The 20,617-nt window shown below is 42.1% G+C and overlaps 1 protein-coding gene across 1 annotated transcript in view; it reads right to left on the bottom strand.

The window, feature by feature from the left end:
* raph1a (Ras association (RalGDS/AF-6) and pleckstrin homology domains 1a) overlaps window positions 1-20,617 on the bottom strand; it is an 82,319-nt gene that overhangs the window by 36,659 nt on the left and 25,043 nt on the right. The window contains 8 exon segments of the mRNA XM_042001641.1: window positions 2,482-2,658; window positions 3,860-4,012; window positions 5,286-5,354; window positions 5,356-5,391; window positions 5,393-5,500; window positions 5,574-5,713; window positions 5,798-5,897; window positions 5,977-6,111. Coding sequence (XP_041857575.1) covers window positions 2,482-2,658; window positions 3,860-4,012; window positions 5,286-5,354; window positions 5,356-5,391; window positions 5,393-5,500; window positions 5,574-5,713; window positions 5,798-5,897; window positions 5,977-6,111 — 918 coding nt within the window.

Below are 20,617 nucleotides of genomic sequence, written 5' to 3'. Positions count from 1 at the left end.
TCCCAGAACCACCACAGCTACTTTGGGATTGGGTGCGTCCCTGAACGTGGATATTTTTACCGTCCTTATTTGACAAACTGAGTGTGTGAAGGACAGAACAACTTGGAGTCCCAGTTTCTAATGAGCTGGAATCATGGGAGCAGCGCTCAGGGCGAAATCATCTCCTCCTCATCCTCTTCTTCCTCTGCATTTGTCTTCTTTTGCTCTCAGTGTTTTAACCTTTTCTTCATCATCTAGTTATTCTGCTGACTCACTCTTACCTCTCATCCTATTCTCATTTAATCCATTCCTTTCCTCTTCAGTTCTGTGTTTGTAGGATTTGCTGTTCTCAGGCGACTGCAGCCCACGCTCCTTCTTACCGAACAGGGTTTGTGTTTGCACGGCAGCTCGTTGGCTTTACGTCCATCTAAACGAAGATTTTATGCACTTTGGTTGGTTTAGAGCAGACACACCAGCTGCTGGTTGTTAAGAGCCCTCTGATTCAGACAGATTACAACCAGGCTTTTTGTTCTGTTGCATTCAGGGACAGGGAAAACTCAGCTTCCTTAACGCTTAAAAGTCCACTGGATCCTCCACGCCCCGAGCCATGCCAACTCTTATATCACCACCAGCATCCCAGTAGTGTGTAGCTCTGTGGGGTAAATGTGATGGATAGCTACCCTGTAAACGGAAGTTTTCCAGACATTTCTATCCCGTCCAGGAGGTTTACAATCCAGCCACTAAATGTAGTTTTATTCAGAGACTCTATCTGGTAAATCCACAATGATCCATGATAACAGCATTATTTATCACATTTCACCATAAAAACATCACCATCACTACTATGTTGCTAAGAGACCTCTATTTAGACCTGGACATGATGATGAAGCCACTTCCTGTCAGACTTTCCACCAATCAGAGAGCTTAGATTGACGGTAACGTCCAATCAGGAGCAGCCAAAGATCAACCAGTGAGCAGAAAGTTCTATGTGTGTGTGAAAAGAAGAAAAATAATGCTCCTCTATGGCTGGAATAAAGCCAAGAAGACGTTTCTGATGCACGGGTGGCGCCACAAAGCAGCTGAGCTGGAGTTGGTTTAGTGAGGATAGCAGGTAAATAGTAGCAGGAATAACTGGAAATGAGGAAAAAAGTGGAAACATGGAAATAGTTTCTGTTGTGTGTTTGTTTCAATAACAATATTTTTTCTCCTGAAAGCCAAGACTTGAGAGAACGATGAGATGAGAAAAGGTTTGGTCACTGTTGATCTGTGTGTTATTTCTACAAAGTTCTGTTAGTAATAAATTCTGTTTTCTTCTTCTGGTCGACCTTTATGCTGCTATATCTATTCATGCATTCATTTTACATCATTTTAGCCTCATAATCTGACAGCTGAGAAACATCATGTCTGACTGGGATTAAAAGCTTCAGCTGCTATGTGTAGTTTTTCATATTAAAAAGAACATGCAATATAACCATTAAAGCCTATAAACATATATAATCATATGATTATGATAAGATTGGTTTTTATTTCAAGTTTCCAGTTAAGATACGCTCTGAGCCGATACTTCCGACCACAAACGTTCCCAGATTATCCACAAACATCCTGCTTCCCTTCTAACACATTCTCCTGGACCTCATTTATTAAATGTATAGTTTTCATTAAGAGTTTGAAGCAACTACAGCCACTGTTTTTTCTTTAAAATGATACTGAAAACATTTAAACTGGATTAATTTTGTTTATCAGCTGCTCTTTAATAAGAAGTGGTGTGTGGTTTATTGAAGCCTAATGAAACTGATTTGGTATCAGCTGAAAGTGGTTTGAACCCAAAAAAACCGGATCAGGGGTGTCTGCAGTTTCTAGTCTGCCTCTGAGAACAGATGGCACCATGTCTTTACGAACCGTCTGTACGAAAACCTTCATAGCTTAGTTCTGCTTCACTTTAACACAGTTGGTCTTTGCAGAGCTGATGTTCACACGTTGTTCTGTATTCTGACTGAGGTTCTGAGCCGCATCACTGCAGAGATATTCAGCTTCATCCTGAAAGTGGTGGTTTATTTTTAGGCAAGCCTGAAACTTTTTTCATTTGTGCTCTGTGCCGTCGTCTTTTATTCTTCACCAGTAGGACATTCACTGGTATTTACACATCTTAACAAACCTCCCTTTTCTACGACTCCAACACTGTTCCTTTAGCCCCGTGCTTGCAGAGATACACTCATTTCATTCTGCTCGTAAAACTGCGTGCTCATAATTTCTGAGAGCAATTATTGTTTGATGAACATAATCGGCTCATAATCCGCCTGAAACCACTAATCCCAGTCAGTGGGCAGGTGTTAATGAGGCGGATCCAGTCAAAACATGCGGCTCTCCTGCTGCCTGATATCAGCACCGTCCTGATGGGAAACGTGGGTATAATTTCCCGTAAACAGCTGACTGAAACTCCTCAGGTCAGGAAAGGTCAGCTCCTTCTAGAAGTTTCTCTGGATCAGCTGAGTGTGTTTGTACCTCTGTGTTGTGATGAGTCTGAGCGCCTCCGTCAGCCGAGGCTGCAGCCGAAGCCTGCGGGCCGTCCGACTCCGAGCGGAGGACGCTGTCCAGCGAGTCCATGGAGGAGGCGGAGTTAACGGAGACCCCGGATGCTGAGGTGATGGAGGAGCGCGAGGAGTGGACGATCGAACGCACCTGAAGAGAAACGAGACAGAAAGAGTCCGTTCATCACCTGGAATGCTCGACTTCCACAAACTCAGACTGTAACCAGGAAAAGTTGGAATGGTGTGGAAAATCCATCCACTTTCACGTCAGACTGAAACATGTTCCAGACACAGTCTGAACAGACGACCCTGGTTTTAATTAGCAGGTTATAAAAACAGCTGTTCAAGAAGTGGCATAAAACACCTGCTTTCTGGGGTGAAGGGTTATTACTAGTTTGTTTTATGTATATTTGGTTGAATATACTGAATTCTTATTGTATTTTTTCACTACTGTATGTTTTGATTGTGTTGCATATTTATTTTTTATTTATCTCTACATGAGAGCTGCTACCTCAGTTTAGTTGATTTCCTAAATATTATTGTAAGTTGTATCTTTGTGTTAAAACACAAAGCGAACTGATATAATCGATAATTGTTGGAGTAGGATTAAATAAGATCATCCTACTCCTTTTTTAAATGTGTTGGTTAGCAATGTTTTTATTTCTTCTTATCTAATTCTAATTTGTATGTGTCCATGTAATTTCTAAACATGTAAAAAACAGACTGGAAGTTGGGGTGGGTCTCTGGCATACCATTACACTAACGAGCATAGAAAAATGAGGTGGCGTCCCACAGGGATCTATTTTTGGGCCTCTTCTGTTCAACATTTACCTGCTTCTGCTCACACAGATCATGAAAAATCATTCATTTGTTACCAAAGCTTTGCAGATGAAATTAAAACTTTTAAAAAGCTCCAACTAAGCCAGAAATCTTGGGTTTATTTTGAAAACTGACCTGAATTTTAGAGCCACATGAAGTCAGTTACTAGTCTTCCTGGTTCCCTGATTTTAAAATAGCTGCTGGTTGTTAAAGCTTGAAATGTTCGGGGTGCTCAGATGTCCCGGTTTATGATGAACCAGGTCGCTCAGACCATCAGGTTCAGGACTGTTTTCTGTTTCAAGACTTAGGATTATAACATAGAAGCTGCTTTTAGCTTCTTTATTTCCGTTCTACTTGCTCTGGCATTTTGATCACATCAAATCACTTGTTGTCTTTATAAATAAAGTTTAATTGACCCTCAAAAAACCAGATTTCCTTTTTATTTTCAGTTTAAACTTTTTCATCTTTTTTAGAAACATTTAAACTTACGCCATTTTTTTTTCACAGTAAAAGGTGATGGACTCTTCGCTTACCTCGTGTTCGCTGACCGTGCCGACCGATCCCGTACGCCGATGCTGGCGCTGGGAAGAACTGGACCTCCGCACCGTGGCCGATGAGTAGGAGGAGGAGGTGCTGAGAGAATGGGAGGAGGTCTGGCGGACAGCTTCGTCCATGCTGAGAGATGCCTGAGGAAGACAAAACCAGAGGATGAAGGACAGAAAAACAAACCGAGTCACAACAGAAACTCTGATTTCATCTGTTTTAATCCCTCATAGTGAAGTCAGCAACATCAACATCCCAAACTTTCAGGACTTTTAAGGACAAATGAATCATTTCCATGAACAAACAGTCTTTGAGGGCTAGAACTCTTCAGGAGAGATTTAACAATCCGAACATTCCAGGATCCGGTCTCCTCTGTAGGGCTGAAGATGGACCACTTCTTTTCCCAGCAGCTTCTTATTTAATTCAAAATCTTCATAATAAAATTAGATGGAAGTTAAATCCTAAAAAACCAAGAACAGTTTCTGAGTTTCCAACGATGTCAAACACATGTTTTAAATACCGACTCCTGCCTATTTGAGTGAGAAATAAAGCCGTGCTTCCACCGACGAGGCGGTCGGTAAGCGTGTTAAAAAAAAGACTCGGCTGCCCGGACATCCATCAAAGCTGGGCTACTTTAATAAAACTGCACCAAAACGTTCCACAGCGATCCAGATCCGTTTGTTTGAAAATCAAAATTTATCCAGTGTTAACATTAGAATTAAAAAACTTACTACTTTTACTTTAGCTTATAAGTGCTTTTTTTTTTTTTTTAGTATATTTATCTTATTTATTTTATCATTATTTTACAGACTTGTTTTTACTTTTTAATTAATTATGTACTTATTCAAATACCAACTGGAGCTCCTCTATTCTGGTTTTTATTGTTTTGGCTTACATAAAAACATTGTTTTATAAATTCTTTTTTTATATTTTATGCTGTTGCTTTTATGTGGTCTTATTGTTTAACTTTTGTTTTCCTTTACTCCGGCTGTTTTCCTCACGTCCGGGGTCTGTTCTGCAGGGGTTGTTGCCATGGCGATCCCTTTGGCTGGGTTCCTGCACGGCAGCCCTACGGCTGCGTTGTGGACCACAGCTGTTTGATCTGGGTGGTGGTCTGTGGTGGTGGCCTCTGTGGTCATACTAAGAATACTAATAGAAGTAAAATGTTGGCATCACCCATCTTTAACCCCTAGGGATGAATTTCCAAAGGAATTAAAAACACTAAAGCATATTTAAAATATTAAAATAAATTGAAATAGAACACCGGGGTGGAAGGGGAGGAAGCCGTCATGGAGGGATAAACTCCAGACTGGTAACTGGTGATGGCTAACCAGCCAGACATCATGGTGGTCAGCATCTCTAAGAAGGTGGAGGAGAATTGGTGTTTATCTGGAGTTTGTGAGGATGAGTCCAAACCTTCTCCAGCTGGGCCGTGATGTCGTCCATGGTGAAGTTGGAAGCCAGCGGCGGCCTTCCCTGATGCCCCACTGGGAGCCCGGATGGTACCGGCCGGCGACGCCTGTTGTGCTGCTGCTGTTGCTGCTCGCTCCGCTGCTGCCACCTCCCCCTCCGCCCCCACCCCCTGCTGGCTGCTGCCGGCTGCTGCGCCCGGCCGGAGGCTTCTGGCGAACCTGCAGACACGAGCAGAGAGTTTAGCGTGAGGATGAACAAGCAAAGCACCTGCTTACGTTCTGCAGACGTCACCTTGGTGTCGGTCAGGCCCAGCCGGGCCATGTTGCTGCTGCCGCCGGGTTTGCTGTTGATGGTGCTGAGTTCCTGCTCGATGGAGGACAGATCAGCCATGAGGGCGTCCAGGTCCACGTTGTCGCCCTGATTCAGCGCCTCTGCAGCCAGACGGAGGACATGATGAGTTACAGACGGCGGAGGGGAAATGTGTGTGTGTGTGTTAGGATGAACGTGTATCTGACCATTAATGTTGTAGATGGAGAATCTGTAGGAGAAGTTGGCCATGTTGGTCTCCTGTCTGAGGGGGGCTTTCTGCTGGGGGGGGCGACCGTCATCCAGGCTCTGCACACACACACACGACAGAAAACATGTGTGGTCGCCTGCTACATGAACACACCTGAGCCGTGATCTGACCCCATACCTGCGTGAGTTTGTCCAGCTCTCCCAGCCAGGCTCCAAACATCTTATCTAGGTCCTGGTCCTCCTTATCACTGTCCTCCTCTTCCTCATCCTCCTCCCCCCTGACCTCCACCTCCTCATCTGACAGCTGATCCATCTGAAGAGAAACAGAAGAAGAAAAATAAAACATTAATGTAAATTCTCAGCTCCATCTAGTGGTCAAACGCCTGTATTGCAGCAGCTCTTTGAACAGAGGTGTCAAACATACAGCCCGGTGGCCAAAACCGGCCCGCCGGAGAGTCCAATATGGCGGCAGGATGAAAAAAAAACTTCCATTTTTAAAGTTGAAGGCAGGTCCAATGCAGAGGGTTCTATCTTTCATGTCTTTCTGACTTAATGGATGGACAGGATTACCTCACACATGTGGAAATGAACACGTATGTACATTTAAAATAACTTCTAAATGTGGAAAAGTTCCTCTGATCATCATGTGGAACACTGAAGTTTTCATTAAAGGGATTAAATGTTTAATGATTGTGCAGATCTGTTGTGATCTGGAAGTTGTAATGAACTTAGTAAATATGTCAAATGTAAATAAATTAATCAAAATAAAAAGGTGCAAATATATAACAAAAATAATATTTTTATTTATGAACTCAATAAAAAATATTTGAACATTTACTAAATTTATTGAATTCATTTAAAAGCAATTTTATTTAAAAAATATTTTTGTTTTTAAAAAGGTATATCCATTTAATTTCTATACGAACACACACACACACACACATATATATATATGCATACATATATATATTTATATGCATATATATATATATGTAACTTCTGAGACATTTTTAAAAATTATGAAATATATTTTTTACATAAATACATAGAATGAAAATATTAAATATAATGAATAGATAAAATGTGTAAATAAATATAATATAAATATATAAATGTGTAACTGGGGCAAATATTGTTAAAACTTATTTTTCTGCAGAAATTCCAGGTTGTTTCATGTTTTCTAAAAGGATCATTAAATGTGAACAACTTGATAACGTGCTTGCACTTTTTCGGGACTAAATAAAGAGAAAAATGTGGCGTTTTTCATTATTTCTAGTTTATATTTTAGTGGTCGGACCGACTGGAGATTGTTCTGTATGTCGCCTCTGAAGTAAAAAGAGCTCGTCTCCCCTGATCTTTGAACAAAAATCTGTTAAATCACTTTTATTATGAATAATTATTAATCTGAAAGTGAAGGAAACATCAGCACAATGTGAATTTAACTGGATTTAGTGGCATGACTTTTTCAGCCTTTTCAAGACATTTTTCAGCGTATTCTGTCTGATGTTCAGTCTTTTCTAACGTTTCGTTTCTAACAGTTTCTAGACACGTTTCCTGAAAACCATCCTCAAACTGAACATTTCTGCCTCAGCACCAGTCTCAGCTCATATGAGAGAAGAACTTCGTTTTTATTTATCCAACCAGGAAACAACCAGGAAGCAGCAATAAATACAACAAACCACATACAGCGAATATGGATTAAGTGGAAGGAAATATAAAAAGAAGCTAATGAAAACGTTCAGGTTAAGAGTTAAAATATCAGAACCTCAGAAAATGTAATCACTGTGTTCACTGCAGGTGTAGAACGGTCGATGAAAACCTCATTTCCAGTTATTCCTGCTACTATTTACCTGCTATCCTCACTAAACCAACTCCAGCTCAGCTGCTTTGTGGCGCCACCGTGCATCAGAAACTGTCTTCTTGGCTTTATTCCAGCCATAGAGGAGCATTATTTTTCTTCTTTCACACACACATAGAACTTTCTGCTCACTGGTTGATCTTTGGCTGCTCCTGATTGGACGTTACCGTCAATCTAAGCTCTCTGATTGGTGGAAAGTCTGACAGGAAGTGGCTTCATCATCATGTCCAGGTCTAAATAGAGGTCTCTTAGCAACATAGTAGTGATGGTGGTGTTTTTATGGTGAAATGTGATAATAATGCTGTTATCATGATCATTGTGGATTTACCAGATAAGAGTCTCTAATAAAACTACATTTAGTGGCTGGATTGTAACCTCCTGGTCTCTTAAATCTGCTTCCTTCCTCATTCTGATGCTCAGGTTGAACTTCAGCAAGTTGTCTCCACCGTGTCGACGTGGCTAGATGCTGCCTGTGATTGGCAGGTTAGGTAGATTGAACAGGTGGAGCTGATTAAAGTGAACAGCGGGTGTGTGAATAAATCTAAAATGACATCGATGAGGATGAAAAATTTTTCTCAGCATGGTTATGTGTCATGTTGAGATGACAACAGTCGACCTCTCTGACCATTTACAGTCTAATAAGTTTCGTAACAAATTTTACAAGAAAAGAATGTGAGATTCAGGGAAAAGGTCAGGAGAGATTACTGCTGAGTGTTTATGTACCAACACTGGGAGCAGCAAACACACTTTGGGAGGGGTTGTTTGTTGTGATTAATGACAAGAACAATCATCTCTCTCCCCCACACTGCTGCTGTTATGACCCGACACTGCCTCGCATGATTTACTGAACTGAAACTGAGCCAGAACCAGGTGCAGGTTCAAGCAGAATCAGTAACATCCATCACTTTTCCTTCAAACCAGGAAAACTTGGGAGGTTTTAATCCTGCAGGCTGCAGAAGTGCCATTCAGGTTTAATCCAGCAGAGGGCGCTCTACTCTCAGCCTCCTCCGCTGACTTATTGGTATACGAAGACCTGAGGGGACAGTCACAGCTCCGAAGCATCTGGGATGGAAGTATTTTGGATTTTCAGATGCTGAAGTAAATCTACAGAACAGCTGAAGTTCAACATCACTTTAGTCTGGATGAAGACAAGTTATTCAGAGTTAACAAGATGGTTAAATTATCTTAAGAGTTTGTGGATTTTGTTGCTGAGGATCATTTACTTCTTCATCAGATGGTCTATTTATTCTGCCTCCTGTCTGATATGAGGTGCCCAAAATAAATGAAGTTTATCTTCACATCTACCAGGGCTGTATGTGTGATCCTGGTCTCTGCAGGAAGCTGTGAGATTATCTAGATGACTGAGTCAGAGTAAATTCACCTGGAATACAGTAATAAGTTAAGTGATTATCTCATCCTGAAAGAAACCCCGTTACATTCAGAAAAAAACAGAGAATAGCAGCCCAGTTCATCTAGGAATGAGTTAAGTAGTCCTAGGAAATGTGGAGGTGAGGAGACAAGAAGATGAGAAAGACAGAGGAGATGAACATACAAGGACAGAAGAACTGAGGACAGAGGCCATGATGAGATGAGGAGACCAGGAGATGAGGATAAAGGGGACAAGGAGATGTGGAGATGAGGACGGGAGGACAGAGGACACAAGGAAAAAATGAGACAGGGATAGGAGAGACAGAGGAGACAAGGATAAAGGAAACAAGGAGATGAGAAAGTAAGGAGATGAGGACAGAGGAGACAAGGGTATGTGGAGATGAGCAGATGAGGACAGAGAGGACTGAGGAAACAAGGAGACGAGGACACAAATGAAAACAATAGTTTCCTGTTAACTGGTCACAGAGAAAGTTTGACGATAAGAGCTGATAATCCTGATCAATAATAATTTAATGGGTCTCATCTGACCTTTGACCCCCAACTTTCCACTTACCCCTCCTCTTCCTCCCCACCCAGACGACCTAGAGTCCAACCCATGCAGAATGCTATTCCTGGGTAGCTGCTCAGGCGTCGCCTCCTGGAGCCCCCCGGGATGAAGAGCCAGCCAACACACACACAGGATTAGAGTGCACGCCCTCATGCAAGCACATTGCAAAACGCACCACACACACAAAAATTAGCGAGGAGCGGCGCTACAATTAGATCCCTGTGGTTAGCGAGGTCTGTCATTTATACCAGAGGATAGGCCCACTGGGTGTGTGTGTGTGTACGTGTGTGTGTGTGTGCTCTGTAAAAACTCTCACAGCTGCGCTCTGCAGCGTTCTGTTTCCATGCAGCCACAGGTTTTGATGCAGACCAACAAATGGAGCTTTTATTTGCAGGAAGGAAACGAGAATTCTCCTCACGTTGCAGCCGAGCTCGACTCTTCATCCTCATCCTCAGGCTTCAGCTGAGGATGAGGATGGAGGGTGAGGAAGCTGGCTGATGTGGTTTCTTAAGGGTGATCCCAACGTTGAGGATAAACCAGTGCGTGATTCAGTGGAACAAACACATACAGCAGCTATAACTTGATGGCCAGTGCAGAGTTTGCAAACAGCACTGAAGGTTCTGGAGCTGCGCCTCGTTTATTTAATAATTCTCACCTTGTTGCTGCTAAAATCCTGTTTTCTGTCTGTCTGATCTTTGCTGGTTTCACAGAAGAAACTAAAGAAATGGGAACGAATGCTGTGTCTGTGTGACAGGTGTCACTGGATTATATGAACTTTATTGGATTAGCCTTTTTATGCTTTATGATTCACTGGACAGCGTTAGCCTAAGCGGCTTGACAAAAAACAATTTAATCTTATTTAAGCCTTTACATAATAATCTTAACTTAAATAAGATAAAATCAGCTGCTATATTAGCATCAACCAGATAATTCTGAATCCATTTCAGCCAAAATATACTACACGTATAGAGAAGGCATTAGCAATGTTAGCTTAAACAAGATCAATTTGTTGTTCCTATATGAGTACAAAAAAATAGCTTCAGTTGCTATTTTAGCCTAAATATGATAATGCTAGTCTAAACACGATATTAGACTAAACTACGTTACTGTAGACACTATTTCAGCCAAAGCAAGACAACTGTAGCAGCTATGTTAGCCAAAATATGATAATGTTAGCACAGATTAGATATGAGCTGTGTTGATTGCAGAGACAAAACAATTTAACAGTTACTCAAGAACATTATTTTAAACAAGATAATGTTCACTGCCATGCTATAACCATGCCATGCAATAAAATGGAAATGTTAGCTACTACATTAGCCTATGCAATATTAGCTGCTGGATTAGCTTTAGCAAAGATATTTTAGCTGCAACATTAGCATAAACATGTTAACATGAGCTGTTATTTGAGCATTAACATGGAAATGTTAGCTTATACATTAGCCTAAACAGTATCAACAGCTGAATTACCATTATCAGTGTTATTTAGCTAAACATGCTAGCCTAAACTCTAGCTGTTATTTTGGACAAATCTAAAACTGTAGAAGCTTGGCCAAAATATAAAATGTTAGCATAAATGTGGGCTGCATTGTTTGCTAAGACGATAGTTTTAATTATTATATCAGCCTAAGAAGTGAACATTAGGCTACTTTAAGTGAAATGAAACAACATACTGGAGAAAGTGCAATGATGTAGCAAATAAATGAGCATAAACATATACATGTTAGCTTAAATATTAGCTTACATATCATCAATAAATGAATGAATCGTCAGTTGCAGGATTAGCTTTACAAATGTTATTTAGCTGCAACATTAGCATAAGCATGTTAACATGAGCTGCTATCTTAGCATTAGCTGCTACGTGAAAGTAGAATAAAGTTAGTTACCATAGTCTTCATTACAGAGATGTTGACCTCTGTTAAAAAAAGATTAGTTAGACCTCAATAAAATTATGATAGCTACGAGGTTAGTTTAAGTTCAAGTTACTTTTTTCAGCTTGAATGATTCATAGGTCAGATTTAAGTTGCTTAACCAGGACTGGACTGAAAATGAAGAGCAAAGTAGAAAATATCTAAAGAAAAGCTTTTAAAGGCCTTCAGAGAGCTGGAGGTATATTGATCAAGACCATTTTTCAAAGATTTCAACCAAATCTGAAAAACTGGACTGAACCAGAATTGTGGAACTTTCAGTTCATGCAGTTCACAGGTTGCAGGCTGTAAAACCACTGCAGAAATCTGGTCTCTAACAGGCTGTTTTCCTGTTTCATCGCATGACTCTGTGGGACCAGCAGCCACCTTCAGGGCTCTTGTATCCATGGAGACTCGTGTTGGATCAAGTTGAGGTTTTCTGGATTTCTCTGCTCCTGCAGCAGCAGTGGGATGTTTTCTGCCGAGCTGAGGCAGCAGGTCACACTGATGCTCCGAGTTTGTGTCCAAAGTAAACAGTAATTACTTCAGTGCTGCAGCCACACTCCTGTCTGTCAGACTGAAACCATGCAATCATCCTCCCCTCCTTCATTCCTTCTCCCACCTCTCAGCATCTTTCCTCTCCTTTAATTCCATCCCTCCTTTCCTTTTCTGTTTACTCCCACTCCCTCTCATAGTTTCCTTCATCTCTTCATTTTAATCTCTGTGAGAGAGACTCCTTCATTTATTTATTTGCCATCATTCTCAGCTGTGGTTTCAGCCATCGTGGTGCTGATGCAGACGACCCACATAGTTTAAACCTTTACACACATAAGTTCCTGCCAAACATGAACAACTTCCTGTAGCTGTTTATCAAACAGACAGGAAGTGACCTCAACCTTCAGGCCATGACCCGTCACCATGTTAAATATGGATCTGAAGCCAGCTGGAAACACCTCATACAGTTTTACACACCTCAGCTCATGGAGATGTTAGCTTAAACATTTGTTCCCATTGTTTAAAGATTTAGAGACAAAACTCAGTAAACGAGCAAGCTTGGAGTAAACCGGCGTTCCCATGACGACCAGAGCCAGAAAGTACTGAGACGGAGGACAAAAAGAAAGACTGAGACAAAAGATAAAGATGGAGTGAACATGAAGAGAGAGGACGGACAGAAATGAGACAAGGAGAGATGAGAGAAACCAAAACATGAAGGAAGGAATGAAGCAAAAAGAGACGGGAACAAGTAAAGAAGGAAGGAGATAAAGGGACAAGAGAGGGATAAAAGGAGAAAAAAGATGGAGAAGACAAAAAAGGAAACAAAGAAAGAGGGTCAAGGACAGAAGGAAAAGTGTGCATCAAGGCAAAGAGAGAAAAGGAAACAGAAGGTGAGAAGAGGGGATAAGGTTAAAGGATGAGCAAGAAAAAGGAGAGGAATAGAGACGAGTACAGAGAGAATATCAGATGTCAGGAAAAAAGAAGATAGAAAAAAGGATGACAAGGTAAAAGTAGAGGAAACAAGAGGAAAGGAGGCATGAGAAAGGAAGGGGAAACAAGGAAAAGATGGAGACAAAGGGAGGATGCAAGGATACAGAAAGAAGAAAAGGAAACAAGGAGAGGAGACAAAAAGGGAGTAAAAATAAGAGGAGGAGAAGTGAAAAAGAAGACAAATAGGTAGAGAATATAAAAGAGGAGGAAAAAGCTAAATGAGGAGAGGACACAAGGGGTAAGGAGGCATAAGAAGGGAAGATGAGTCAAGGAAAGAGATGGAGGTGAGAGGAAGGGAAAGGATGCAAAGTTAGTGGAAGAAGAAAGGAGACACAGAAAGGAGACAAAAAAGGAGAAAATGAAAGGAGAGGTGAAAAGGAAACAAGACAAGAGCAGAGGAGATAAAGGAGGGAGAAAAGAAAATAAGGGAAAAGAGGACACGAGAAAATGAGGCATGAGAAGGAAAGAGGAAACAAGGAAACATGGAGGTGGAGGAAATAGAGGAAATAGGAGAGGATGCTAAGTTCGAGGAAAAAGAAAAGGAAACAATGAAGGAGACAAAAAAGGAGATATGGAAAGAAGTGAAAAGGAGATTAGTAAAGGTAAGAGTAGAGGAGACAAAAAGAGGAGAGAACACACAGGGAGAGGAGGCAGAAGAAGGGAAGATGGGGAACGAGTTGGACAGGAAAGAAGAGGATGTAAAGTTAGAGGAAAAGGAGAAGGAAACAAAAAGAGGACACAAGACGAAAGGTGACACAAGAAGGGACGAAGAATGAAGGAAAGGGTGTGTGGGGGGGAAGAAAGGAAAGGATGCAAGGTTAGAAGAAAAGGTAACAAAAAGAGGAGACAGAAAAGGAGAAACAAGTAAAGACAGTTCAGAAAAGGCTAAAACGTAAACCGTGACTTCTCTCCATCAGCTCCACCAACATCTGCTGCTGGAGTGCCTCTGAGCAAATTCCTCATCTGAACTGGGACGCTCCCAGTTTACCACTGAGCCGAATGGTCTGCAGCCACAACACAACACAGAGGGCTTTAAAGTCCCCCGAAACACACTGAATGTGGCCCATTCCCACGGCTCTATAACAGGACGCGCACACGGAGCTATTTTTAGTCCGGTTGTTGGCTTTCTGTGAAGCTATAAATCAGATCCAGAGAAGAGAGAAGCAGTGAGTGGCTTTAGTTGGAAGTTAAGAGCTTTGAGACTTTGTGGCGCACCGACAGCGATAGGTTTGCTCACTTGTACCTCCATATTTAAAACCATGACAGGAACAGGTACAAATCAAACCTGTGGAAGACAGATTACTTCAAATCAGAAAACACACGTCAATTTTAACAGTACAAAACAACTCAGGAACCAATCAGATTTCTCTAATTCCTAACCCTAACCAATCACAGAGATTCTGCGTCCACAACCAAACTTTACACCAGGTGGAAAAGTACCGCTTCGACCGTAAGACCAAAGCAAGTCCGACAGCCACAGCTATCAGCTGATTCAGCTAGGTCAGCGGGGGCTTGATGTCACTGTTGCTGAGTAAGCTGTTAGCAAGTCACTATGTTTTTCTTTCAAAGGGGGAAAAACAAAAACAACAACAAAAAAACAACGTGCATATATAAAAACATAATGCTTACTACAGATTGCTGGGGTGACTTATCCATACATGTTTACTGATGATACCAGTTAAGTACGATTTGTTGAGTGCACTGTATCAAGTGAAACCGTCAGCATTTATCCAGTATTCTATTGGCTGGAGAATGTTTAACAGACGGCTCATTCAGCAACTCACGTTTGTGCAGTAACTGCGTAAGAGGAACTGCAACATGACAGCATAACCATATGGCCGAGTGAGAGAGCACATTTCACCAGTGTCAGCTACGACGGCCCTACCGTATGCAGACGACATGCCAGTATAAATCCAGCTTATAAGGGATGCGGTGTTTAAAACAAACTACCTAATTATGTACAAAAAAAAAGCAATGATGGACCTTTAGGGAGCTACGACTCATGATTGGTGACTGCGATTGGTTAGGGATTAGAGAAATCTGATTGGTTCTTGAGTAGGTGTGAAAAATGTGGGACACATGTTCTGTAAAACTGACTTTTCTAAAACATATTAAGTTTTTTTTTTTTTTTTTTAAATAAAAATTAATGTGTATTTTCTGACTGGCAGAATTAATCCGTATGGTCCATGTTGTTATAGTTTAAATATGGAAAATGAGTTACAAAACATGTAGAAGTTAAGCCATGTATGTCCCTATCCTAGCTCCACATCTCACACACACTCTGTAATTTCCTAAATGACACAGCTTTAAATTGCTCAGCTGACGGCTTCATCAGCTCCTCTGGTTTGCATGAACATTTGATCACTTTTAAATCTCACATTAAATATTTGATTTCTTCCTCCAGGACTTCCTGCTGGCTCCGTCTGTTCAAACCCGATCAGGAGAGGCGCTAGAAGCTAAAACATACTGATGAAACTAATCTGGAACAACTTTCTTCCAGGCTGTAGGAAAGACTGAATGTATTCATCTTGTGGGACTTGGGCTTCAGGACTCGGGACATCTGGGACATCCTGTGGTGCCGTTAGACTGGCTGCAGATTCTTTGGGTCCTGAGGGTTTGGATTGGACTGGTTTCAGAGCGTAGTCCACAGATTCTCAGCCCACTACAAGAGTTGTTTCCACTTAAACAGACAATTTTAAGAAATGTCTCTGTGATAAAAACCCGCTCATCACAGTAAGACAGATTCCCAGGACACGGTGCTCCGCGGAGGAGCGGTGGCTAACAAGCTAAACAACGGAGCTCTTCAGGAATTATTTCATTTTCTGTTATTATTCTTTCATGTCAGAGAGTGTTGGCCATGTTTGTTCCTTAGAGGAAGAATCAGCTGATCGATCACGTGATCATGTGAGTAAAACTCAACATAACTGATTCATAAAAACCGTTTCGATCAGTAAAAACAGCTCGAATGAGCTCACATTTTTAAAAAAACATTTTTTTCTCTAAGCAAATAACTGATTTTGTGGCCGGAATATGTCAGAAACATCCAAAGGTTTCCATGGAAACGCTGAACTCTGACGAGACAAACACCTTGTTTGTTCAGAGATTCAGGAAAATTCAAGTCTCCACCAACTTTAAAACAAACTTCAATGCTGCTGAGATGAGAGACGAGCTGATGTTCCAAAAACAAGCCGATTAAATGGCAGCAGTGGTGCTCAGTGACACCCCAAACGCTGAATGAGAGGCGGCAAACAAAGCACACAGTGTGTCTTTGTGTCTGGACGGGGTAATTAGCCTCAGGATTCACACTGTGACATCAAGTTGTGTGGCGAGTGCGTGGTGCCTGAACGGCTGCCAGGTCAGACAGCGATGCCGTTTCATGCATGCTGCGTTCGTATCCCTCCGCCTGGCTCACGTGCTGCAAATGCCTCATCTGTTACTGGTATGAGTTGCAGGTACATTGTTGTTTGTTTTAGTAACGAACAGCAGCAGATGCTTGTTGTGGAATTGCAGCGTGAATGAATCAGGCTGTAATTTCAGGACAGAAATGTTATGTTGCTCTCACACAGGAAGGAGGGAGGCAGAGGAAGCAGAGGACAAGCGAGGAGCCGCCTTCTGATCCAGCAACAATGATATCACTTCCCCCGAGACCTGCAACAGGATTACATCATTTCCTCTCAGTTCCCTGCTTCATATCGACATCTGCCTCCATCTCTCAATACAAGGAAGAGAGATTATTACAGAGCAGTGGGAGGTAAGCAGAGCCTGTGCTGCTTTTAGTTTACAGTGCAGAGATGCACCGAGCTCAAGTTTTACTGCGCCGTATTTTAGTCACAAGCACATACTCTGGCTTTACCCGGTCCACCTTCTGGTCCCTGCTGGACCCCCTTTTATCTTAACGGCCTTCGTTCCTGGTGTGATAGACTGAGTAAAGCCTGGTACACATTGTTACGTCCAGTTTCAGGGGTATGAGTGGGGCGCAACATAAAAGACAGTCATGGACAGATGTAAAAGTGAGAACACAGTATTTTATTGTGAAGAGAATAAATGATGGGTAAAACAGGAAATCAAACCTAGCCAAGTGTTGGGGTTAGAGGAACTGCTGAAAGAAATAAACACATATTAAACCTGAAACCATACACAAAGCCCACCCAGTAAACCATACAAAACTTATACAAACAAAAGGGTGCTCCTAACTAGGCGAGAACTAAAGAACAAAAGGTGCAGCAGTCCCAATAAACTAAATGAACACAATCGCCAACAAAAAGCCTAAACTAGCCCAACACGACAAACAAAAGTTTAACACCAAAAGAATAACTGAATGGTTAACGAAACGGCAGAATTCACACACACTAATAAGTAGCGCTGCTCAACCCTAAACTGTGTGTGACTCAAAGGTAAACCCAGCTTAACAGGACATCCCCAAGGGAAAACACAAACAGCTGGGATTAACCCGGCTTTAAACACAAAATAGTCCATCACTCAAAAGACTACCATTTCTGCACAGCACGCACACAGAACAACACCGCCACCAAAACTCTGCCGAAGTGAGGGGAAGCTGCCTGTGCAGTCCAGCTTCTCCCTCCCGAATGATCCCTGCAGCAGCCCTTTATTTCTGGGATTCCAGCAAGCTGCAACATGATTGGCTGGGGATTTAGCCAATCATCGGGGAGGAGACTGGGGCGCGTCTGATCCAGCCAATCCGAACAGATGTCAAGGCCAGCCAATTACCTGCAGGATGAGCCACAGCTGCCTGCAATGAGCAGTGGCCATAACACACATAATGATATGTGGCCTGTTTTTGTCCCGATTTTGTCTCTTCCCGACCTCGGACGTCAAACGCCCGATCATCGTGAGATTTCCCTGTCCAATCATCATTTGGTCTGCGGTGTGTTATGAGCCGATTTGTCCCGATAATCCGCTCCGAAACGAGTCGTAGCCGACAATTAGGAACATTAAACATGTTTAATATTTCAGTGCCGATTTCTGAAGAACGCCGACGACTCGTGCATCGTGACTGAGAGCGAGCTCACGCCGTCTCCAGTCTGTTATTGTTTTCAGTTCTGGCTTTTTCTGTTAACAATAGTCCCACGACCACCACCATTCCCTCGTCCTACCTTCCATGCCGTGTGTTGTGTTTTTCGATTGTTACTATGTTTCTTCTTCTACGTTTTTTGCAGATTGTTGCTATGGTTCTTCTTCTACGTTTCAACGTTTGTCCGGCTTGGAGGACTAGATTATAGTTGAGTTGCTGGACAGCATCATCGTGTGTGTGTTGTTCCGTGATTACATTTTCGAGCACACCACACACAGTACGATCAAAACAGATTTTTTTATCTTCACGTGTGAGGTCTCAACCAGACAAAAAATCTCACAAGATTAAAAAAATCGTTGTGTGTACCAGGCTTTAGGTGGTGGAAACCTTCCTCAGAGGTTTTCTCCATATTGACATGACAGCATCACACAGTTGCTGCAGGTTTGTCGGCTGCATCCATGATGAGAATCTCCCGTTCCACCACATCCCAAAGCTGCTCTACTGGACTGAGATCTGGTGGCTGTGGAGGCCGTTGGAGTCCAGTGAACTCATCGTCATGTTCTAGAAAGCAGGTGGAGATGATCTGAGCTTTGTGACATGGTGCATTATCCTGCTGGAAGTAGCATCAGAAGATGCTCCACTGTGGTCATAAAGGGATGGACATGGTCAGCAACAATACTCAGGTAGGCTGTGCTGGTTAAACCAGGACACGTTGGTACTAAGGGGCCCAAAGTGGGCCAAGAAAATATCCAGACAACTGCTGCTCGCTGGATGTTTTCTCTTCTTCAGACCATTCTCTGGAAACTCTAGAAATGGTTGTGGGTGAGAATCCCAGTAAATACTCAGACCAACAACCATGCCACATTTAAAGTCTCTTAAATCCTCTTTCTTCCTCAGATATCTGTGAGTGTTTAACAATAAATTCACGTCATGTTGCCAAACTGTGTGTTTGTGTTCTACAGTAAATCCCAGCAGATCTCAGTTGTACTCATGTAACATGACCCTGACACAGCGGTGTGTTTTACATTCATTCAGAACAGATGACTCCTATTTCTGCTCCCAGAGGAGCAAACAGGAGACGGCAGTAAGCTGAATTTCCAGCAGATGAACTGGAGGTGGAGATGGTGGTGTCAGCCACACTGGCCACTGGGCTGCCAGTATCATCACCAGCAGGCTGAAAGTAAAGGAACTGAACGTGTGTGGCAGAGCGACATGACGGATGGAAAAAGTTTGGATTTAATGAATGATTTTCCAAAAATTCCTTACACTTGAACAATTATGGCGACGTCAAAGTCACTCACCGTGGGTCCTCATACGTGGCAGCTGTGTCCATTTTTACTACGGTGTCCCTGAATGAACAAACAACTCTGTTGTTTGTGTGAAGCTTTAAAATTGCAGTACCTGCTTTGTTTGATAGGAGCTAAAGCTCTGTTTAAAAGCACCATAGAAGAAGACAGTCCACACGTACACAATGTCAGAGAAGTTACCTGTCATCGCTGCACCTGAGGCCACCGGGTCCATTCACTGATGAAAACATCTTCATGTCTGGAAGAATTTTGGCCACTTATGGCCACTGTCCATTCACAGCTGGGCTATGTCTAGCTTTACCACTAGATGGCAGTAATTCTTACACACTGTACCTTTAAAACTTATTCATTTTATTGGATTTGATGCCTAATCGAGTTGTGATGCTGTGACTGATTCATGTTATATAATCAGCACTAAACATCCACCAGTATTTGATCAAAACACGTGGTCATCCTCAGAAAACTTGAATAAACATGTCACAACCTGAGTACACTGTTCGCCTTCATGAATCTGTAAATTCAGCAGATCTGATGCGGAATGGTTTGCGTTCAGGCTGGTGGGGCTCAGGAAAAGTTTCAAAACCTGGAAATAACCAGGTAAAGTACAGCAGCTTTGCTCTAAGGGGGGTTTAGTCAAAGACTGAAAATCTTCCTGCAGCACAAATCACAGCAAATGGAAGATGACTACACCGTCCAGATTCTGATGTAAAATGAGTGTAGAGGTGAAGATCTGAAAGAAGTGTTTTATGCAATCCAGCCCCAATTCCTCCCGTTGGCCCCAGCCCTCCACTTCTTCATTCTAGTGGTCACCGCGGAGTCCAGAAGAACACAAATACCCTGGTTGTTGTGGCAGAAGACCGAGAGTCATTGATCCAAAATAGAGAAGTGGTACATTACCACAGCTCAGCGAGGTCAGGGTTCTGTCGTTCTGTCTACTGACCAGCAGGGGGCGACTTTTAGTACCAAGAAAGATAAATTCTGCCTGGACGCCTTTGAGAAAAGGGCTCCTCCTCTGACTTTATTGGTGACCTTTGTAAAAAATTAACGAGATAATGGCCTTAATAATTTAATGAAGCATGATGCTCATTTTGGTCAGGGTTCAACAGAAACTGGCTCTGATCATATTTCAGTTGCATTGGTTCAGTTTTAACTGATCCGTTTTCATTTTTAGTGGTTTTTGATGAAGCGTATTGCATTCACTTAAAAAAGAAAAGCATTTTTTAAATGAATGAGAAAATATGAAAAATTAGGTGACAACCAAAAAGAAAACTGTTGACCTTGTCTAAATACTTTC

This window comes from Melanotaenia boesemani, chromosome 12 (genome assembly GCF_017639745.1).
Source record: "Melanotaenia boesemani isolate fMelBoe1 chromosome 12, fMelBoe1.pri, whole genome shotgun sequence".
Taxonomy (NCBI): Eukaryota; Metazoa; Chordata; class Actinopteri; order Atheriniformes; family Melanotaeniidae; genus Melanotaenia; species Melanotaenia boesemani.
Note: the sequence above shows the minus strand (reverse complement) of the source record. Positions and strands in the feature narration are given on the sequence as shown.